This window comes from Talpa europaea (genome assembly GCF_964194135.1).
Source record: "Talpa europaea genome assembly, chromosome: 2".
Taxonomy (NCBI): Eukaryota; Metazoa; Chordata; class Mammalia; order Eulipotyphla; family Talpidae; genus Talpa; species Talpa europaea.
Window position 1 is genome coordinate 57,880,098 of NC_140068.1, and position 19,402 is coordinate 57,899,499.

The 19,402-nt window shown below is 43.3% G+C and overlaps 2 protein-coding genes across 2 annotated transcripts in view; both read left to right on the forward strand.

The window, feature by feature from the left end:
• The window catches only part of LOC311187263 (gamma-aminobutyric acid receptor subunit rho-1-like), a gene marked incomplete at both ends in the record, with an annotated part of 12,160 nt that extends 11,731 nt beyond the window's left edge, over positions 1-429 (forward strand). The window contains one exon of the mRNA XM_084258573.1: positions 356-429. Coding sequence (XP_084114699.1) covers positions 356-429 — 74 coding nt within the window. The remainder of the gene's footprint in view (positions 1-355) is intronic.
• An 884-nt stretch (positions 430-1,313) lies between these two features.
• Positions 1,314-16,526, forward strand: LOC311166985 (gamma-aminobutyric acid receptor subunit rho-1; the record flags this gene model as incomplete). Its single annotated transcript, XM_084227714.1, has 9 exons — positions 1,314-1,426; positions 3,058-3,164; positions 4,723-4,790; positions 5,787-6,010; positions 9,027-9,109; positions 11,726-11,866; positions 13,745-13,897; positions 15,208-15,404; positions 16,248-16,526. Exons 1-9 carry the CDS (start codon positions 1,323-1,325, stop codon positions 16,524-16,526), a joined length of 1,356 nt encoding a protein of 451 aa, XP_084083840.1. The 5' UTR covers positions 1,314-1,322.
• Between the last annotated feature and the right edge of the window lie 2,876 nt (positions 16,527-19,402).

Genomic DNA, 19,402 nt, shown 5'->3' on the forward strand with positions numbered 1-19,402 from the left:
TGTTCTGTTCCCCACTCTGTCTCTGGTGAATCCTCTCACCCCCCCCACACCACTAGCCTGTACCCCAGCTCTTGTATGCATAAATAAATAAATCTTTAAAAAATAAAATAAAGATCTATTTTTAATAATACTTCATTTTAGCTTACAATAGCAGAATTTACAAAGGTATTTGAATTGCAGATAGGATAACACCTTCCTTAATATCTAGGGTATAGAACATCACAACAAATCAACAGGAGTCCAAATAACCTTGAAAAAATTCCCCCATCAATTTGTATAGCCGTTGTAATTAATTCTTTTTCCGATGAAATTTGGGTTAGCAGTTTTATGCAAATGACTGCTTTTTTGGCTATAGAGAGTCCTGGAAATCCTGACTCAGTCCGCCAATATGCTCTGGAAGTTATTCAAGCCCAGTCAGCTGAGCTTTAAGGAGTCCAAAGCTTGAAGTACCCTGCGGCATACTCCTGTAAGGTCCTGAGAGTGCTCTTCTTTGTTGAAGACACACACTCTAGCCTTTGCTGATAAAAGAGTCTTTGAACTGCACCAAACCAAAATAAAACACCCCCCTGAAACTGCTTATACATAACACAGACTTCATAGTTACTGCTAATTTATTACTGGTATTTTGAGAATGTGAAAATTCCGATATAGTTCATAATACAAATAGTACAACTGATAAATGGAGTTCTTTTTGTGCGAAAGAAAGACACAAGAAGCCTCTTGTCCCCTTGCTTTTCCAACTTCAGCCATCTGGACATTCCTGCCAGGTAGTGTCCTGAGATTCCAGGGATTCAGCCACAGGAAGGAGTGGGGGCAGGAGATGGCCAAATCCAGCCCTCAGCTGAAGCAAATAATAATGGCTGAAAGCTTAAAATAGATCCAGGGAGGAGTTCATTAACATTGGCACATAAGCATTTCAGCCCCTCTGCCTTTCTCACTTTGGAAATTTCTTTGATCTGTTTTCACTTCCTTCTATTTATCGGGCCAGAAAATATAGACCTCCGCTAACAGGTTCACTATTTCTAACGATGAACTAATTTAGACTGGCCAAAATAATTGTGTGACAGGGACACAGGACTTTAACCGCAGTTCAGAAAATCCCTGACATCTGACGTAGGAGGATTTATAGGTTTAGTGGAAATTGCTTTCTCCTGCTCTTCAGATTACATACTGTGGATTGATTTTTTTTTCCCCTTGCATGAGTAAACATCCTTCTAATAATGAACACACCAATAATGTCATAAGAGAGAAAAAGAACACCCTTTTCCTTTTTGCTATTTCTTGAGAGAACTGTCTGGAAACCCATACTGGCTGTCCAGAATATGAAAGTTGGCATCTTCCTTTTGTGGTGGGGATGGGTTTTGGCCACTGGAAGCAGAGTGCATTGGCCAGGAAGAGAAGTACACGAGATGTCAAAGAAAGGCAGGTGAGTGCACTTTTAGGAACAAAGGATTTAGGGGATGAGGGCGTGCAAAGTAAGTTTGTAGTATTGTTCTGGAATCATACTGTGTTTTATGTGGATTTTTTTTCTCCTTTTCCCTTTGTTCTCTTGTTTCCCCCTATTAGGAAATAGGAATTATGCTTTCTTTTAAAATGTGCTACCAATGCACATTCTTAAATCTCTTATGAATTGTCCTAGGTGAAAGACAGATTTTGAAAAAGAATGTATGCACATTTTAAAAAGGGCAATTATTTGATGTCTGCATCCTAGGTTGAACAAATTGTGAATTCTCAAATAACCAATGGGACCTCTAATTAGTGAGAATGATTCTGTTCTAATTATTTCTGCAAGATGTGTGGATCCCTTGTAAAATCTTTTTAAAGAAAACAAAGCATCTTTCTTCAAGCTGTTTGGCTAGAAGACCATTAGGTTGTCCCCTTTAGCAAATACGGAGGGTGCAGGGATGGACCTGCCTGCATGTCAGCAGCCTGCAGGTTGCCGGTGGAGTCCCTGCTGCCCTGGCTGGATCAGTCAGGGGGCCCAGTGAGGGCTCAGATAGAACCAGGCTGTTTCTTCCCCACTGGCCTCACCAGGCAGCTCCCATGGTAATGTCAGTGCATGCCTGCACACTGTGTGCCCGACACACATCAATAAAAAAGGACATTTGGAGAAAAGCTAATCCGGCACTCTCTCTTTACTGATAGGAAATAGAGGCAGTAGAGTGGGCTTCACTCTTAGTTCTTTATCAGCCACAGGTCTAAACTGAACTTCAGTTTTCTTTATCCCTGGTGAAAATGATGAGAAGTTAGAAATGTTTATTAATTTGAAAAGAAATCCAGCTTTCTGCTATGTGGGACTAGTTCTGTTTCAGGCTGACCCAAAGTCAAAGTAAATCTGGGCCAGGCTCAATTTCCATTCCAGCGTCCTATTTGGATCCCTCCACCTCCTTTTTCAGGTCCCCATCTAAGGGGTTGATTTCTTCCTTCAGTCAACTGATATGTTTGAGAGTCCCTGGGGGATCAGCACAGGGTGAGGTGCTGGAGAGGAAGAAGATGCTGCCCCTGGTGGCCTCTGGCCTCATTCCGCCCTGCTGACCACTAACTGTGATGGCCTGTCGCCCAGGTAGCAGCCTTCTCTCCAGACTTAGCTCATCCCAACATCTTCACCTAGGAAAATGCTCATCAAAAGGCTTTCATGGGTTTCCCATCTGCCCTGCCATTCAAGTCCTCCCCAAATGGCAAAGGCACTTTGTGGGACCAGCACTTCTCAGCCTTGGTTACACATGAAAATTATCTGGGAAGCTTTTTTAAAAATACCAATTTCTAGGCCTCATTCTTTGGCTGCTGAAATATGAATCTTGGATGTGGGACTTGGGCATTGGTATTTTTAAAACTCTTCACCACTCCTAAACTACTATCTTGGACCTTCTGGGACAGTTCATTTCTCAAGTAACCCAGAAAAAGGAAAAAGGGACATGCAATAACTCAAAAAGGGAAATAACACATTCCAGCAAACCTATCAGGATTGAGTCTGAATGCACACGGCTTTTTGTTTCTTTGTTTTTAATCTGACTTGTTTGTAATACATGATCAATCTGTATTTTTCTCCCTTGGCAGCCCAATTCTGAAACGAAGTCCTGACATCACCAAATCTCCACTGACAAAGTCAGAGCAGCTTCTGAGGATAGATGACCATGACTTCAGCATGAGGCCTGGCTTTGGAGGTAGGAGCTGTGCCCTCTGGGCATCATCTTCTTTCTTGGGGTCTAACTGTCCATTGGCAGAAACCAAGCCAAGAACTTCACTCTTCCCTGACCAGGCCTGCCTCATAAAGCACAAGGCATAAAGCACAGCGTCTGCCCTGTGTCCTGTGTGGATGTCTCAGGCCATGGAATATTCCAGGGATCCAGCCCATGATTGCGTCATTTTATCTTTTATTTTATTTCAGCTTGGCATGTGGGACCACCAAATGTTCAAATCTGCACCTGCCCTGCCCAGTCTCTCCTGGGCTCTGCTGAGCATAGTTTCGGCGGGGGCAGGTTAGCCCAGCTGAGTTGTCCTCGAACCACCACTCCTGACAAGGATGGCTTAGGATCAGGAGCCCAGCAGCTGTCTGTGGAAGGGCAAGGGGAAGACCAGGCGAGGGGAGGAAAAGGGACAGTAATCTCCTCCCTTTGCAGCTGCCTGCAGAAAATGGTCTGAAATAACCTTGAACTAAATTTACTTTCTGGGAGCTAGCAAAGAGAGCTCTGGGTACATATCTGAGGTCAGAGTGTGGTCTGCTGGGTTTAATTAAATAAAAATAGCTTGAGAAAATAATGATTTACTGCAGAAGGATACCAAAGCCCTTGCAAGCTTAGGGTGCAGCTGCCACATCTCAACCCTAAGTGTCAGATAGGATTTTTTTTTTCCTCTATGGGTTTCTTTTTCCTGGAAAAATATTTACTTTAGAACTCATTCTCATGTCTTTTATTTCTTCCAGCTACCTTTGCCTAAAGAACAAGCAGGTTCTGGAAGGGGTCTCTATCTAGTCCATACTCTAGTGTTATACCCAAACCCACCCTTCACTCCTTGATGATCCAAGTATATTCCATGATTACACTCTGCCAGAACTCAGGGAGGGAAATGAGCAGGAATCTACTCCCTTTATAGTGCTTTCTTACTCTTTATGAATATTAAATTTGAATAGCCTAGAAATGCAAAAAAAAAATCTAATATTTCCAAGGCTACCCTGGTCCATCATGTCCCCTCCAGAAGCTGTTCCATCATGCGGTGAAGATGCAGATGTGTAGGTTTGTTCAATGATCTGAGTATGACTTTGATTCTGGATGCATGTTTACCAAGCAGTTTCTTTTTTGTGCCAGAGATTGGCTTCCATGATGAAATAAGGCACAAAATCAGGAGGTAAATATGAAGCATAAAGTGGGTAGCCTCATATAAGGATTAGCTCCTCAGGTCAGACCCAGCTTTCACTTATGTCTTCACTGTACCTTTAGATCAGAATGTGTAGCCAAGGAGGAATGTTATCTATTAATCATCCAGGATCACCTGGATGATTCAGACTAAAAAAATTTTATTTTGACCTTTACTGGAATATTCCAGGGATCCAGCCCATGATTGCATCATTTTATCTTTTATTTTATTTCAGCTTGGCATGTGGGACCACCAAACCTTCAAATCTGACAAGATAAGAAGGCTCCAGAGGAACTTTTATACTGATCTATTCCAATAGTAAAAGTAAAACTAAAAGCAATAAATGCTCTTGCCATGCTCTGTCCTCAGGCCCGGCTATTCCTGTTGGTGTGGATGTGCAGGTAGAGAGCTTGGACAGCATCTCAGAGGTTGACATGGTAAGTGTTTCTCTGACTGAGATCATGGCCAGAGGCATCCACACAGGACCTATGTGGGCCAAGAGCTGGCATGCCTGAATTCACTGGGTCTCACTACTCTCCAGGCAGTGTGGACATCCACCCCCATTTTACAGATGACTCAGAAAGGTTAAAATACTTGCCCAAAACTACCCAACTGGTATGAAACCGAGCCAGCTGATTGCCTTGATCTTCCCCCATCTAGTGCCCAGGCTCTTGCCACAGGGATGCATTCTTTGGGCAGAGACTCTCAAACATAAACAGTGAATCTGAGGTTTCCGCTGCCAAGTAACCAGACACATCTGCTAGTGTGGATTCTGTGTCTGGTTGTGCAAATGCAGAAGAAGAAAAAGTGTGTCTTAAAATTTTTTTTCGTGGGCTTAGACAAAAAATGAACAATTCTACAACTGCTTGCCTTAGAGGACTTTCTAGGACCTTATCTTAGTTTGGGTTCCCAAACTAAGACAAGCATCTAGCTCAAGTATTTTACTTGGGAGATGATCCCAGGAAACAGAAGAGAGTGGGGTGGTGACACAGGGAAGTTAAGGAAGCACAAAACAACTACCAACTTCAGGGCTATCTCAACTGAGAGCCCAGGGTGTTGGGGTGCTTATGTAGCACCCCCTCCCTGACTCAGCTCCACTCTGTTGGGGGTTGCTTCCAGAGGTATTGATGCACTGACACTGCCTGCTTGCCGCCTGTGGGCCCAGGGCCTTTAGGCAGAGGTCACAGTGCTGGCAGCAGCTGCCTTCTGAGTGTAGAGGCCAATGCTAGGGGACTGGGTGGGGTGCAGGGACACCCCCTATAGAGGACCCTGGCTAAGTTCCTCCTCTGCAAAGTTCTCTTCCTCCTACTGAGGTAAACCCCAGGAACTGCAAGGTAAGACCTCACACAGCTCACTTTCCTTTCCAGACAGATGAGGGCACCACAGGGGTGCAGAATGTCCTGCTGATTCCCCTCTTGCCCTTCTGCCTGCAGGACTTCACCATGACCCTCTATCTGCGGCACTACTGGAAGGACGAGAGGTTGTCTTTCCCCAGCACCAACAACCTCAGCATGACGTTTGACGGGCGGCTGGTGAAGAAGATCTGGGTCCCCGACATGTTTTTCGTGCACTCCAAGCGCTCCTTCATCCATGACACCACCACAGACAATGTCATGCTACGGGTCCAGCCCGATGGGACAGTGCTCTACAGCCTCAGGTAGGGCCCTTCTCCGCCCTCCTTCTGAGCCTTTTCCCTGCAGCATCCTTTACACCTGGAACATGGGGAGAGAGGCAAATCATTTGACTAAAACAAGAAAATCATTGGTTCCACTACAATTTTGCTTTCTGGCTTTTAATAGTGTGTGTGTCCTACTATGCTTTTCAAATAATGACTTCCCTTTGTCATCTTGCTTTTGCAGCCAGTACCAAAGAAGATGATTTTCTATTTATAAAATCCTGCTATCGTTTTTTGTAATTCTATTGCCCATAATAGTGCTACAAAAATCAGATTATAGGGCCTCCCCTGGTGGCACAGCGGTTGAGTGCTGGGCTGCGAAGCTGCCCGCAGCCTCCGCAGCTCTGGTTCGATCCCAGGCCACCGGGTGAGGGTCCCACATGGCGTGCAGACCTCTCCTGCCGCCGGCTGCTCCCCTCAGCAGTGTACTTCGGTTCTTCTGCCTGTTCTGCTCCCTGCTCTGGCTCTGGTGAATTCTCTCACCCTCCCGCTCTTCTGACTATATCCAGTGCTTGTATAAATAAATAAATAAATAAATAAATAAATAAATAAATAAATAAATAAATAAATAAATAAATAAATAAATAAATCAATCTTTAAAAAATATATATATTTTTTTAAAAAATCAGATTATACATAAATGTTTATAAGCATTTGCTCCTTTACCTGACAAGTGAGGGCAGATCTGATAAATGTTGGTTGAGTTTTTTATTTATGTTAATAAGACAAAAGTGAAATAAAGAAAAATTATGTAGGTACTTCACTTATTCATCAAAGTTATATTAACTTCTTTGCTGAATTGGGTAATAGCTGTCAAATGTCAGAAGAATATTTCCTCAATGTTTAGTATTATTCACATGTAATGGTGATAGACATGATGCAATTTTATGGTTCATCTGCTTTCTTAAGTCTAGACAATCACTTTCTTAAATCTAGACATTCAATAGAACAACAAAGCAAGCCCTGATTTGCAGCATTTTCCTATTTCTATAGTGTAAATTTTCCTGTTCTGACTGATGAAGTTACCAAACTGATGTCACCAAAGCAGAGCTGAAAATTCTACATAATGGTGTCCTGCCATGCATTTCCATGTGAACACAATGGTATTACCAACTTCAGTGCAGACAATAGTAAAAAGTAGTTAAATACTTAGGAGGTGATGCATTTTGAGAATTTCTTATGTTTCTTATGTTTAATGTAACATATTCAATTTTAAGTTTATTAATTTAATTTTTAATAATGACTATGTTTGCAAACTTCCTGACAATCTAGCAATCAGCTCTCATGAGCCAATAACATCTACTCCAGCATACCATGGGATGTACACACAGGGGGCAGAACAGAGAAAGCAAGAGAATGAAAACCCCCCTGTATGTTCAGGATCAAGTCAGTGAACCACCCAGTAGTGAAAAACAGATGTTGAATTTTTCATTTCAAATATTATCATAAGTTTGTTTGATTTAAATGAAATAAAAAGGCTTACATTACTGAAGACTACCAATTTTAGGTTTATTTGGGGGGAAACATGGAGTGGTTGGGTATTGTCAATACTGTCAGCAACACGTTAACTCCTAAAATACATTCAAATATATCATTATTTAACCTCATTTACTCATTGATTCACTCAACAGATTTCTATTAAGACTTCTCAGGGTGTGAGGGTGACTCCAGAGACGTGCAAATAAAAACTCTGCCAGGTCCTACCTTAAGGTCTGGGGCATAAAGATGAATGATATTAAGTCACTGTCCTAAGCTGGGTTAGACTACACCACAGACTGCTAGTTCAACGTGTGAGTTACAAGTGGAAAAGCATCAAGTTGAGTGCAAAGAACCAGTCTCATGAGTTGGTGATTCAAAAAACATCTGTTCTTGTACCTGATACAAAGAGAGGAGCTATTCAGTCCTTTTTTGCAGCAAATACTTCCTGCATTTGACATGTCATGTCCCCAGAGTTAGCTCCAAGAGTTCCCAACCTTGGTTCATGTTTTCTTTCTTGCTGGTGATGCACCCATGGAAAGGGAAGCCCACCCATTAGGTGTTCAAGTCATTTGCCACTCTGAACCCACCACCCAACACACCCTCTTTGTCAGGATTTCTAGGGGAGGTGAAACTACCCATTTGCTAGCAATCCTCTGAGAACACAAGCATTCCTCACTGAAATAGAATGTGGGGGGAGGGAATAAGGCAAATATTTGGATAACTTAGTTTTAAAAAAGTTCCTTTCCTTAAAATTTTCATTTACATTAAAAATGTTTGTTTCCCTTTTGGGCCATGAATTATCCAGAGAATTTCCAGAACCAATTTATGTGAATGAAAGGGAAAAAGTATGTTCAGTACTAGTCCATGACCATTAATCGTGCCCTGCAATGAATTTTCCACTGGTTGGAAGATCTTTCATCTATGACTAATGATCTGTATTTGTTTATTCTCTGATGCAGTAGCCTGAAACAAAACCATTAGATGTCAGCAAGTGCTTGCTCATTGGTACAATAAGATCTTCCAGTGTGTTTTTCCATTATTGCATGGAATTATCCACTAAAAACACCTATGCCCACTAGTAGTACTAACAATATACAAATACTAACATTGTAAAAAAAAAAAGATGCTAATATTATTTATGTAACATTGTGCACAAATATTGACTATCAGTAAAATCACAAAAGAACAGAACAACTTGTATTTATCTAAAATAAAAGAATATATGTGCCAATGATTTCTGTTAAACCACATCATTTGAGTTTTTATTTCACATTCTTAAATCGTTGAGACCTTTAAAATGCTTGAATGTGATAGGAGTTAGTGAACACATTCTCTTTGCTTCACACTGATCCTGAGGTCAGACATAAACACTGAAGAGTAAGTCCATGATTTACCTAATTCCCAGCCCACTGACTATGAATTATAGGGAGGAGGCAGTTAACTGGAAGGAAATGGAGGTCTTTCTTACACTTCTGTTCCGCAGCCCCTGAAAACCTGGATTTTGTCTTTTTCTTTCTAGGGTTACAGTGACTGCCATGTGCAACATGGACTTCAGCCGATTTCCCCTGGACACACAAACGTGCTCGCTGGAGATTGAAAGCTGTGAGTAGACTTGTACAGACATCAGGTCACAGCTCATAAGTCATTCTGTGGAATTCAGCAGCAGAATTGGCGTATGTTCCTTCTTCATGGCTGTGCTTTAAAAGTAATCTTTTAGATCAAAGCTAAAATCCAGCGTACTTTTTAAAATTAGGAACCAATTTGGGACGAAGACCTTCTATTCCCATAATTGATTCTTTCAATGGCCCGTGGCAATAGTTTGAAACTTTGGTCTGTGGAATATGCACGTTTCACAGTTCCCTTAGGCAACAGCTCTTTTGTGTATGTGTTGGGTGGCAGTAAAAGAGGGGTCAGCAAAGGCAGGTCTCCTTTCAAGCCAACCACAGTTTTGATCTATTTTATTGCTTTTCTGAGTAAGATTTCCACTGAGGAAAGGCTTTCTTGGAAAAAATAAATTTGGCAACAATTGCACAGGGAAACCGCCATTGTGAGCATGAGTGGTGGTTGAGACACTCAGGCGCAGCCAGCCACAGTAGGAGACTTAGTACAAGGGAATGGCTCACAGTGGGCTGAGGGTTGGCTGGCATGGCTAGTCTGACATCTGCAGAGCAGGCTCGGGGGAAACATGCTGGGGCACTGACCCTGCTGTCTACAGGCAGGATTTCTTCTTCCTCAGGGAAACTCAGATCTGCTCTTAAAGCCCTTCAGTTAATTGGATCAGGTCCACCCAGATTATACTGAATAAAGTGCACTGGTTGTGTTATAGGACAGGGAGAGGGGCAGCCCAAACCCCGCAAACCTGCCTATTCTAAATGGGTTCTGCCATCCGCCGCATCAACACAAAACACATGAGACTTTAATGGGAAGGAACTTTAATAAAACTAGGAAACAATACAGGTAAGGCAAAGAGTCTAGTTTCTAAATGAAGCACCCAAAGTTACCCGTCCCCTCGTGGGTAAAAGTCCATCCATATGGGATTGGCCCAGAACAAGACCCCAAAGCCTGCCCCAAGTCTAAAGCATCTTCCAGTGGGGACCCACAGAAAAGGGTCACAAACAACCGGACAAGCCCGGAAGGAAAAGAGCAAAATCAACATCAAGATAAAAGCTGCCATTGTCACCTCCCCACGGGTCTCACCCACATCTGTGTCACCCAGTCCACGACCAAAAGACAAGCACAGTTTCTTTACGTGTCTCTAGGCTCCATGAGCCTCCTCCAGGTCTCCTTCTGGCTCCATCCTGCTCCTTCCTCCGTCTCTTCTTCAGCTTCTCCTCTTCCTGCTCAGCTCCACCCTCCCTTGGGTGGGGCAGGGAACCTCCCCCTTTCCTGGGGACCACCCTGTTACAGTTGTAGGTGTCACCTCTAAAGAGCATCTTCACAGCAACAGTAGGTTGGTAGGTCACTGGATACCTGGGTTTTACAGCCAAACCCCGGGGACACATGCAACTGATCTCACACAGGTCAAAGGTTAGAAAACAGAAATAAAACAGCATCAGAGAGCACTGGAAAGAAATGTTTACACATGATCAGCCTAGACCTGCAGCTCCGTTGTGTTTTACCTCAGTTCAGTCCGGGACTTACAGGTAGGTTTTGTCCAGATTGGGGTAATAAGTGTGAGCCCCTAAAGTGGGCGGGGTGATGGTAGCCTAGAGGATTGATTCTCAAGGGGAATCACTTGGATTTTGGATTTTGCTCCAGAGGAACAACTGGAGGACTGCAGAGAAAGGTTCTGTTCTGCTCTGTCTTTGTAAGGACCCTTCATTGCTAGTATGCAGCCCTTCTTGCCTGAGGCTGTTTAAAGGTAAACATTAGTGAATGCATAATTATACTTGAAAGAAGGAAGAAAAGGGCTAGATTACTCACCCTTCCATCCATTTGCAATGGTGGGTATTTATTTCTGATATTTAAAAATAGTGCTTCCTACAGTTGAACCTAAAAATGGCAAATTAAATTGTGGGTTGAACCCTTCCACCAGAATTATGAGCAGTTAGGTTTGAGAGGTTTGCTCTGAAGACTTCTGGAAGACTGGGGAGAACTGACTTCATCTTTTTGGATTTTGCCTTGCTTTGTTTAGACTGCAGTTTGTTTATTCAGATGATCATATTGCAATCTCATGGCTTGTGTGGAAGAGCAGGCAAACTCCCACAGATCCCCCACCAGAGGCCTGCCTTCCCACCCGGGATGACTGATGCTGAGAGGAACTGACACCAGGAGAACTTGGGGACTGGGAAAGGCTGAGACATGGGACAGTGATTTTAAACAATATAGAACAGAAGGAATAAAACAGCTCCCAGGAAAATAGAAGTGTTTTACTGAAATGTTGCTGAGCTAGCCCCCACCTAGAGTATGATCCAGTTACAGGATAATTGGGGGACAGAAAAACAACCACCACGAAACTTCTTGGCCACCTAGTGCCTAATCAATAGTCTGGCACATTGGGCAACAGGAAGTCTGACAGGATATAGTCATAGACAGGCTGGAGTAAACGGGTGTCCTCCCTAGGGCCCCCTGCTGTCACGAGTTCCTTCCTCTTGCTTCAATAAATCCACATTTGCTTGCTGTCACATTTGGTGTGGCGGCTGTTATTCTTCAACCAGCGCACACACACAGACCCATGAGCATCCACTCTCCTAACAACACTGCGGCCCATCTTTTCAGATGCCTATACCGAGGACGACCTCATGCTGTACTGGAAAAAAGGCAACGACTCCTTAAAGGCAGACGGGCGGATCTCCCTCTCCCAGTTCCTCATTCAAGAGTTCCACACCACCACTAGGTTGGCCTTTTACAGCAGCACAGGTGGGTGTGGAAGACCCCGGAGAGGGGGCTCTAGCATGGCTGTGGTGGGCTATTCTCTGTTTTAGGAAAGGTGTGAATTGGTTATCTGCATGTCACATGCGTTGGAAACCAAAGATGAGGCTCTTAAATCAGGTCTAGAGGTAGCAAACATTGGGTGGAGGTGATTTTTTTTTTATACCACCCAAAGCATCAGAAGTGGGAACATAGAAAATATTAATAAGTACTCAAACATAAACCAGGGAGGGGGGTTATTTGAGATAATTACATGGCTAGTTTAGCAGCTGGCATCTCACCCCCATATCATTACCAGAACTCCGTTCGCTACAGACAAGAAACCCTTGTTTGCCATCACATTCTCCCTGCTTTAGCCAGCCCCTCTGAGGTCTCCACTCCTAAGCAATCACCTCTTGCTGTACTGCATTCAAGGGCCTCCCGGTGATGTTCTTGTCAACCTTAGTGCATGTTCCAGTGGACAATGTTGCCCTATTTTGAACCAAGGGTCTGGAAAGACTTGCCACCTCCTGTGGCCCCAGGGCCTGCTCTGCGGGCTCGCTCTTGGCAGACTGTGCTGTTTAAACAGCTGAGGCTCATCTGCTCTATCTCTTGCTCTCTCCTGACTATCACCTTTCAGGAGGATGTTCTCAAACCTTCATGTAACTTCTGTTGCTAAAACATTACATGATTGATGTATGGGAAGGACAAGTCTTTGAGTGCTCTGGTCTTTCTAATCTATTGTTAGGAGTTGGCACCTCAACTCTGTCCGGGGTTCCCAAAGACCACACGGAGCCAGAGATGCAAAAGCAAAAAGGCTTTATTGCTAGCTTAAGCTAGGGCCCAACTCTGCCTGGAGTACTGACACAGCAGTCTCACCAGGTTGAGAGAGGGACCCCCTCCCAGAGCAACCAGCTGTTTTTGTACTTTGTTGACAGGATGCCGGGACTTTTCACACCTGGGGCAGGGTCCACCCTGATTGGATAGCTCTCATGGTGCCAGCTAGGTTTCGTTTACCCTTGGCTTGTGGTTTTTGCCCCGAAACGAAACCTAGCTGTGCCTTTCTGAGATGGCAGTTATTTCTCAAAATGGCTGCAGTCTTGCTCATCTTACACTATAACAGAGGGCACTCTTCTCCTTCCAGCAGACCACACCAATGCAGCACATCTATTTCTCCATCCCTCACCCCTGAGTCTTGGCTCCTTTGATCCTAGTATGCAGCCTCCCTTCTTGTCTTAGTCTGTTCAGATTCCTATTGCAAAATACCATAGATTGCATGGCTCCTAAACAACTGTTCTGGAGGCTGCGAAGTCCAAGATCCAGGTGCCAGCAGGTTCAGTGTCTAGTGAGTACCTGTTTCCTCGTTCATAGATGGCTGGCTTCTCTTTATACTTTCATATCACAGAAGGGACAAGAGGGCTCTTTGGGGTCTCTTTTATAGGACATAATCCTATTCATGAGGGTTTTACACTCATAGCATAATTACCTTCTAACAGTCCCAATTCTAAGTAATGTCACACTGAGGAATATTACTAAAAAGAGATTCTGGTTCAGTGAATCTGGGGTAAGACCCAAGAGTCTGCATTTCTAACAAGTTCCTAGGTGATGCTGCTCCCACTGCTGGGCACTACCCCATATTTTGAGTAACAGGAATCTAAAAGACCTGGTCAAGGGATCTCTTTTGTGTCTAAGACAAGGTCAAAGATTACTTAGAGTGGATTCTCCCACACGGTGTGGGTTAACAAGCAATGATGCTAGAGCACTTTATAAAGGTGTGGTAAGGTTCTGGTGATGCGTCTAAAGCACTTATGATTCCCTGAATATATTTTTCTTATGAAGGAGCTGTGCAGCTATGGTGTATGTCTGCTTTTCTTCCTGTGTCCCCAGGCTGGTACAACCGTCTGTACATTAACTTCACGTTGCATCGCCACATCTTCTTCTTCTTGCTCCAAACCTATTTCCCCGCCACCCTGATGGTCATGCTGTCCTGGGTGTCCTTCTGGATCGACGGCAGAGCTGTGCCTGCCAGAGTCCCCTTAGGTAAGGAACATCACCAGTGCAAATTCCAGTCCTCTGAAAATACAATTCCTTCCAGATAAGAGCATTCATTTAAAATTGATACTAAACCTCTGTTGACATGATAACTTGGAAAACCTTCCAGTTATTCATTGCAGATAAAATACTATTAGTAAAAACTAATGTAGTAAAGCTGTTTCCAGGTCCTTCAGTCTTGTTAGAGCCTCGTTTGGGGTGGACAGTCCTTGCGCAGGGGTGCTCTCTAACAGGGGTTTTCAAAAGGTAGCCCAACATATTTTTGTGATAGAATCTCTGAGTGAAATTGTTGAAAATGAAGATTTCTGGGTCTCATTGCTTCTGTAGAATCAGAATCTCAGAGAGAACCAGTAAACTGCATTTTGAACAAGCTTTCTTAGTGATTCTTACATACACTCAAGCCTAAGCATCCCTCCTTTGTAAGCATTCCACAAGCAATATTTGCTAGCCACTCTCATCCCAACTTTGATTATTGTACCCCCTCAATCACACACACTACCATTGCTCAGACACTTCAAGTACTGCAAAGGTAAATCCAGGTTTAGTGAAACTGGATTGGAGCCGAGCCTTAAAATGACCTCAGAGCCCTGTGAGTTGGTGTTTGTCAAGCGAATTTTTTGAGAATAATTTGAGCTTAATCCTGGACACATTTCCCTAAAGATGCCCTGTCCTTTAATAGTTGTTCTATCATCACTTAAATATTTACTATGTTAAGTAAATATACATTCTATTTTTAAAAATATGTCTCCTATAAATGAAGTTAACATTAACCTTGCTAATCTTGACCTCTGAATCCTCAAGGTCTAATGTTGAATAGGCAGGTAGGGCCAGGATGGGGGTGGCTGCCAGAGAGGCCTGAGAGCTGACTGACCCTACAGTCCCAGGGTTCCAGGGTTCTACACATCAGCAACAAGGACACAACTATTAAAATAAGCCTTGTCTGCTTTTTTCTTTCTCTTTTGGAGACTCTCACAAAAAACCATACATACCTGCTCACATATGTAATGTTTGTTTTAAACAGTTGAATGGAAATATTTTCCTGCTGTAATGGCTTGGGTGTTCTGCAGAAAGACAAAACATGCAGTTGCTGTGATGAATTTGCAGGTGAACTTGCTGAGGGGGTTCAGGGTGGGCATGACGGGTAGAGGAGCAGGATAAGTACCTGTTTGCTGGACCGGGGGACAGGGATGAAGACATTCTAGGCTGAAGGGAGAGGAGGGGTGGAAAACAGAGGTATGAAGCCATCCTGTGTTTGGTGAAGATAACGTGCCTTTCTCTCATTCTGTGTTTGTTTGCAGGCATCACCACGGTGCTGACCATGTCCACCATCATCACGGGCGTGAACGCCTCCATGCCCCGCGTCTCCTACGTCAAGGCCGTGGACATCTACCTCTGGGTCAGCTTTGTGTTCGTGTTCCTCTCGGTGCTGGAGTACGCAGCCGTCAACTACCTGACCACGGCGCAGGAGCGGAAGGAACGCAAGCTGCGGGCAAAGGTGACTTTACCATGAAGTGTCCGCGCAGGGAAGCAGCCTGGTGTAGCTCTGACTTCGGGCAGATCAGACCTCTATACAATGACACCCCCTCCTCTACCACTTTACTGGGTTGGTGTGTAGAACAAGAAAAATTATATTCAGAAGTGTGATGTTTACTCCAGGTTACATCTTTCATTGCTATGTAAGCATTTGTTGACCACCTACCATATACCAAGGACTGCTAAGCCAAGTTAATGTAGACACGGTCACTTTAATCTTGGTGGTGTTCATACTTTAGTGATACAAATGATAATTCATAGAGGTGTAATAAAGATCCTTCCAAGGAAACACATCCTTGATTTTAGAAAATTTCCCTTCATATGTGAGCTCATACATCTCCCATCATTTCCCAGATGACCCACCTTCCTTCCCGCCAGGCTGTCTTGCTCCTGTTGGCAGCCCAGTGGTTATCTCTTCCAGAAACTCTAACTATATAGTTTAACCATGTAGGATTAAACTAGCTTCACAAAGCCAAACCTGTCACATTCTCCCTCCCCCTCATCCCCTCTCACAACAATGTTCTCTGTAAACATTTTTATCAGGACTCATATTACTTTATGATACCATGGAGAATAGTTCATGGTTATCTAATCATGATAAATGTGATGTTTCCTAAGAGTTGACAGTCTTCAGTTTAACAAAAATAGATACCAGCTATTGTAGAATATTTCCCATCCCTATACCTAACTGGGACTAAAAGAAACTAGAAAAAGACAACGCATCCCCCGCCCCTGCAGTGTTTTTAGAAGGGCTTCTGAGAGGTGAAGCTGAGTTTGCATCCCAGGGTGTGTTGTCTGTTCACAGCTTCCCTGCACCTGTGGGCTCCCTCATCTTCGAGCCGTCCTGCTGGATGGTAGCTACAGCGACGGGGAGGTGAACTACTTGGGCAACTACATGCCAGATGATGGAGAGAAGCCAGACAAGATAATGGTACAGCCAGCCCTGGCCTCAGAGAGGAAAAGTCAGAGGAGCAACTATGTGAGCATGAGAATTGACACCCATGCCATTGATAAATACTCCAGGATCTTTTTTCCAGCAGCATACATTTTATTTAACTTAATATACTGGTCTATTTTCTCATAGACCCATGTGATTCTGTAAATTTCACATTCTTTGTGGTATGTAATACAAAGATACCTGTATGATGAAAAATAACTTATAGTTATGATGAAAAAAAAGTTCCTAGTATCCAGCTGCCCCCAACTTTCAAAAACTACATTGACAAGACACTTACTAGTTTAATTTGTACTTATTACTATCTTGTATATGCATAAAGCATTATACTCAGTGGTTCAGGAATATCACACCCTTAGCAACTGATGATAGCTCTTACTGGGATCCCCATGAAAAGCACACTGCCAGAGTTGTGGGCACACTGTAGTTTTAGATCCTAGTTGCTGATTCTCTCCAATTATTTCCTATATGGGAGCATCATTATAGTCCCTGGATATCGGGACTTGGGAAGCACCTAAATTTTATTTGCATGAAACAAACATGCACTTAAAAATCCCCATTTTGGGACTCCCTGGTGGTGCAAGGGGTTAAAACGCAACCCATGAAGCTGTCTTTAGCCTCTGCAGCATGAGTTCGATCCCTGGCTGGCCAGGGAGCTACCCACATGGCGCAGCAGACCTCTTCTATCTTGCCCGCTGCTCCCCTCAGCAATGAGGCATCTCCCCCCATGACTCTGGTCTGTACCTCAGCTCTTGTATGCATCAATAAATCTTAAAAAAAAAAAAAAGTTAAAAAAAATAAAAATCCCCATTTTGATCAAAATTCATGCTTCAGTTTATATCCTATTGCCTGTTTTTTATGCATTTCCTCATCTTTATTTTAATAAAAAGAAATGATCATCTTCATATTTTGATGTACATGTTGTGTCATAAGATTTCTTCTCTACACAAGAGATACTCTTCGGGTTGGTGCAATGGCTTCTGATTTGGGTAGGAATATACCTTGGAGAGATGAGGAAACAAGCATGCATTCTGTCAGTTTTGTCATCTAATCTAGAAAACTTGTGTTGAAGTGTTCCCTGTCTTTGAATCCCTGTTACTTGTATCTCCACCTTGGAGTTTGTACTAGTTCAAGATGAAGTCATTTCTCAGTTATGTGATAGCGTCAGCAAGGAACTTGGGAATGTACTGATTTTTCTTCATATAAATAACATTTCAAGAAAATGCATCATTTTTGGGGACGGCTGGATACTAGCTGGAACTACTCTTGGGACTGTTTGTAGTACATTAGGATGAGAAATATTCATATGGTTTCTGAGCAGAAAACAGCAAAAGGAAAAAGAAAGGGGGAGACATGACGGGACATCTGCATTTAAGCTTAGTTAACACCACCATTTTCTATAAAGTCTTTGACCTCAGGGTGTGGGATAAATTAGGAGAGGGTTCTACTTTGATGTATCGTAGAGCAAATAGTTAATCATACTATGTATCTATAGGATCAATCCTCACCAAACTTATCCAAATAGTATTTGCAGGGAACCACAGTGCTATAGAGCTTCGATGCCAGAAGCCGTCGAACAGTACCTGCATAGTTCTAAAGGTAATAAAGTCTTAGGATTTTATGGCTAATCAATTCATTCAATATATGGAAAACACTTTTCAAATGTGCAAGAACAGGGACCTTAGGAAAGGCGCCTAGTGATGACGCAATGATGAGGGCGACCCGAAACAATCGAGGGAGGCGAGGCTCCCGCGGCAAAGGAAGGGAGCGAGAGAGAGGGATAATGCGGGGAAAACGCCGGATGAGGTGACAGTGTGGATGGACGAGGTAAGAGGTAAAGGGCGGGGAGGGGTGTGTAAAGTGCAGAGTAAGGCGCGAAAGGGGACGAGGAGCGAGGGGAAGGGGCCAAGCGCGGAATAATGAAGGACCGCGAGGGTCGAAGTGCAGAAAGACGGCGGAGGGCGCCCCTGGTGGCAAGTAGGAGCAATACAGGGCATAGGCCAAGCCCAGGGCTGACTCAGAGCGGGACCGCGGGGAGCGCGCCGCCTAGTGGCGACGAGTAATGCAGCAAAAGCCGAAACTAAAGATGACAGTTCCAAGGCGGAAGGGAAGGGGGTCAAGCAGTCCGAGGGGGGCTTAGGGGGGGAGTGAAAGGGTTGGGGGTCGGGGGTGTCACAAGCCTGGGATATGAATAGATGGAATGAAGTGTTGGCAAAGATGAGGTGAAATATGTACTCATTCATTCCTGAGAAAAAATCATACCACCCTTCTTCAAAGAAACTTGAATTTAAAATATTTTTTATTTTAAATATAGTCATTCCGTATTGGGGAAAGAACCTAAGAAAATATTTTCAAGTACAGATAAAAATCTTTATGTGTAAAATGTTCGCCAGCACTTGATAGTAACAAATGATTGTAAACAATCTAAATGAAGACCCCAGGGAATGGTTAAGTAAATTACAGTATATACAGCAATAAAATTTGCAATTAGATACAGTAATTCTGAATGGTTTTTAATGATGTGGAAAATACTTATTTACAATGTTAAATGATGAAAGTAGAATATAAAATCCCAGGGATAAATGTAACAAACCACACTTGGCCAGGCAAACTTACAAAGCAACAGAGGGTAGGTGGGGTAATGGCAACACCAGAAACTGGGTAACATGGACTAAAATCTGAGTGGACATATCTAGAGATAAAATTCCAAGAGAACCATTACAATCTATTTCTGCCCAGAATCTTCTACTATAGCTCTTCCTACATATATTTTTTCACAAGAGTGTCTCTTAAAAAACATACAACCTACCTACCTCAGTGGTTTTTTGACTTGGGATGCATGAGTAAGTCTTCCAGAGTTGCTATGGAAGTAGTAGCAAATGGGAAGGATAACTGCTGCACTTCTGAAGAAATATTATAGCTGGCAAGTATTTAGAACTCACCACTTTCAGAGATTAGTGGGGCTTGGACACTAAAGTTTTAGGCTTCCACTGCATCTATCAAGC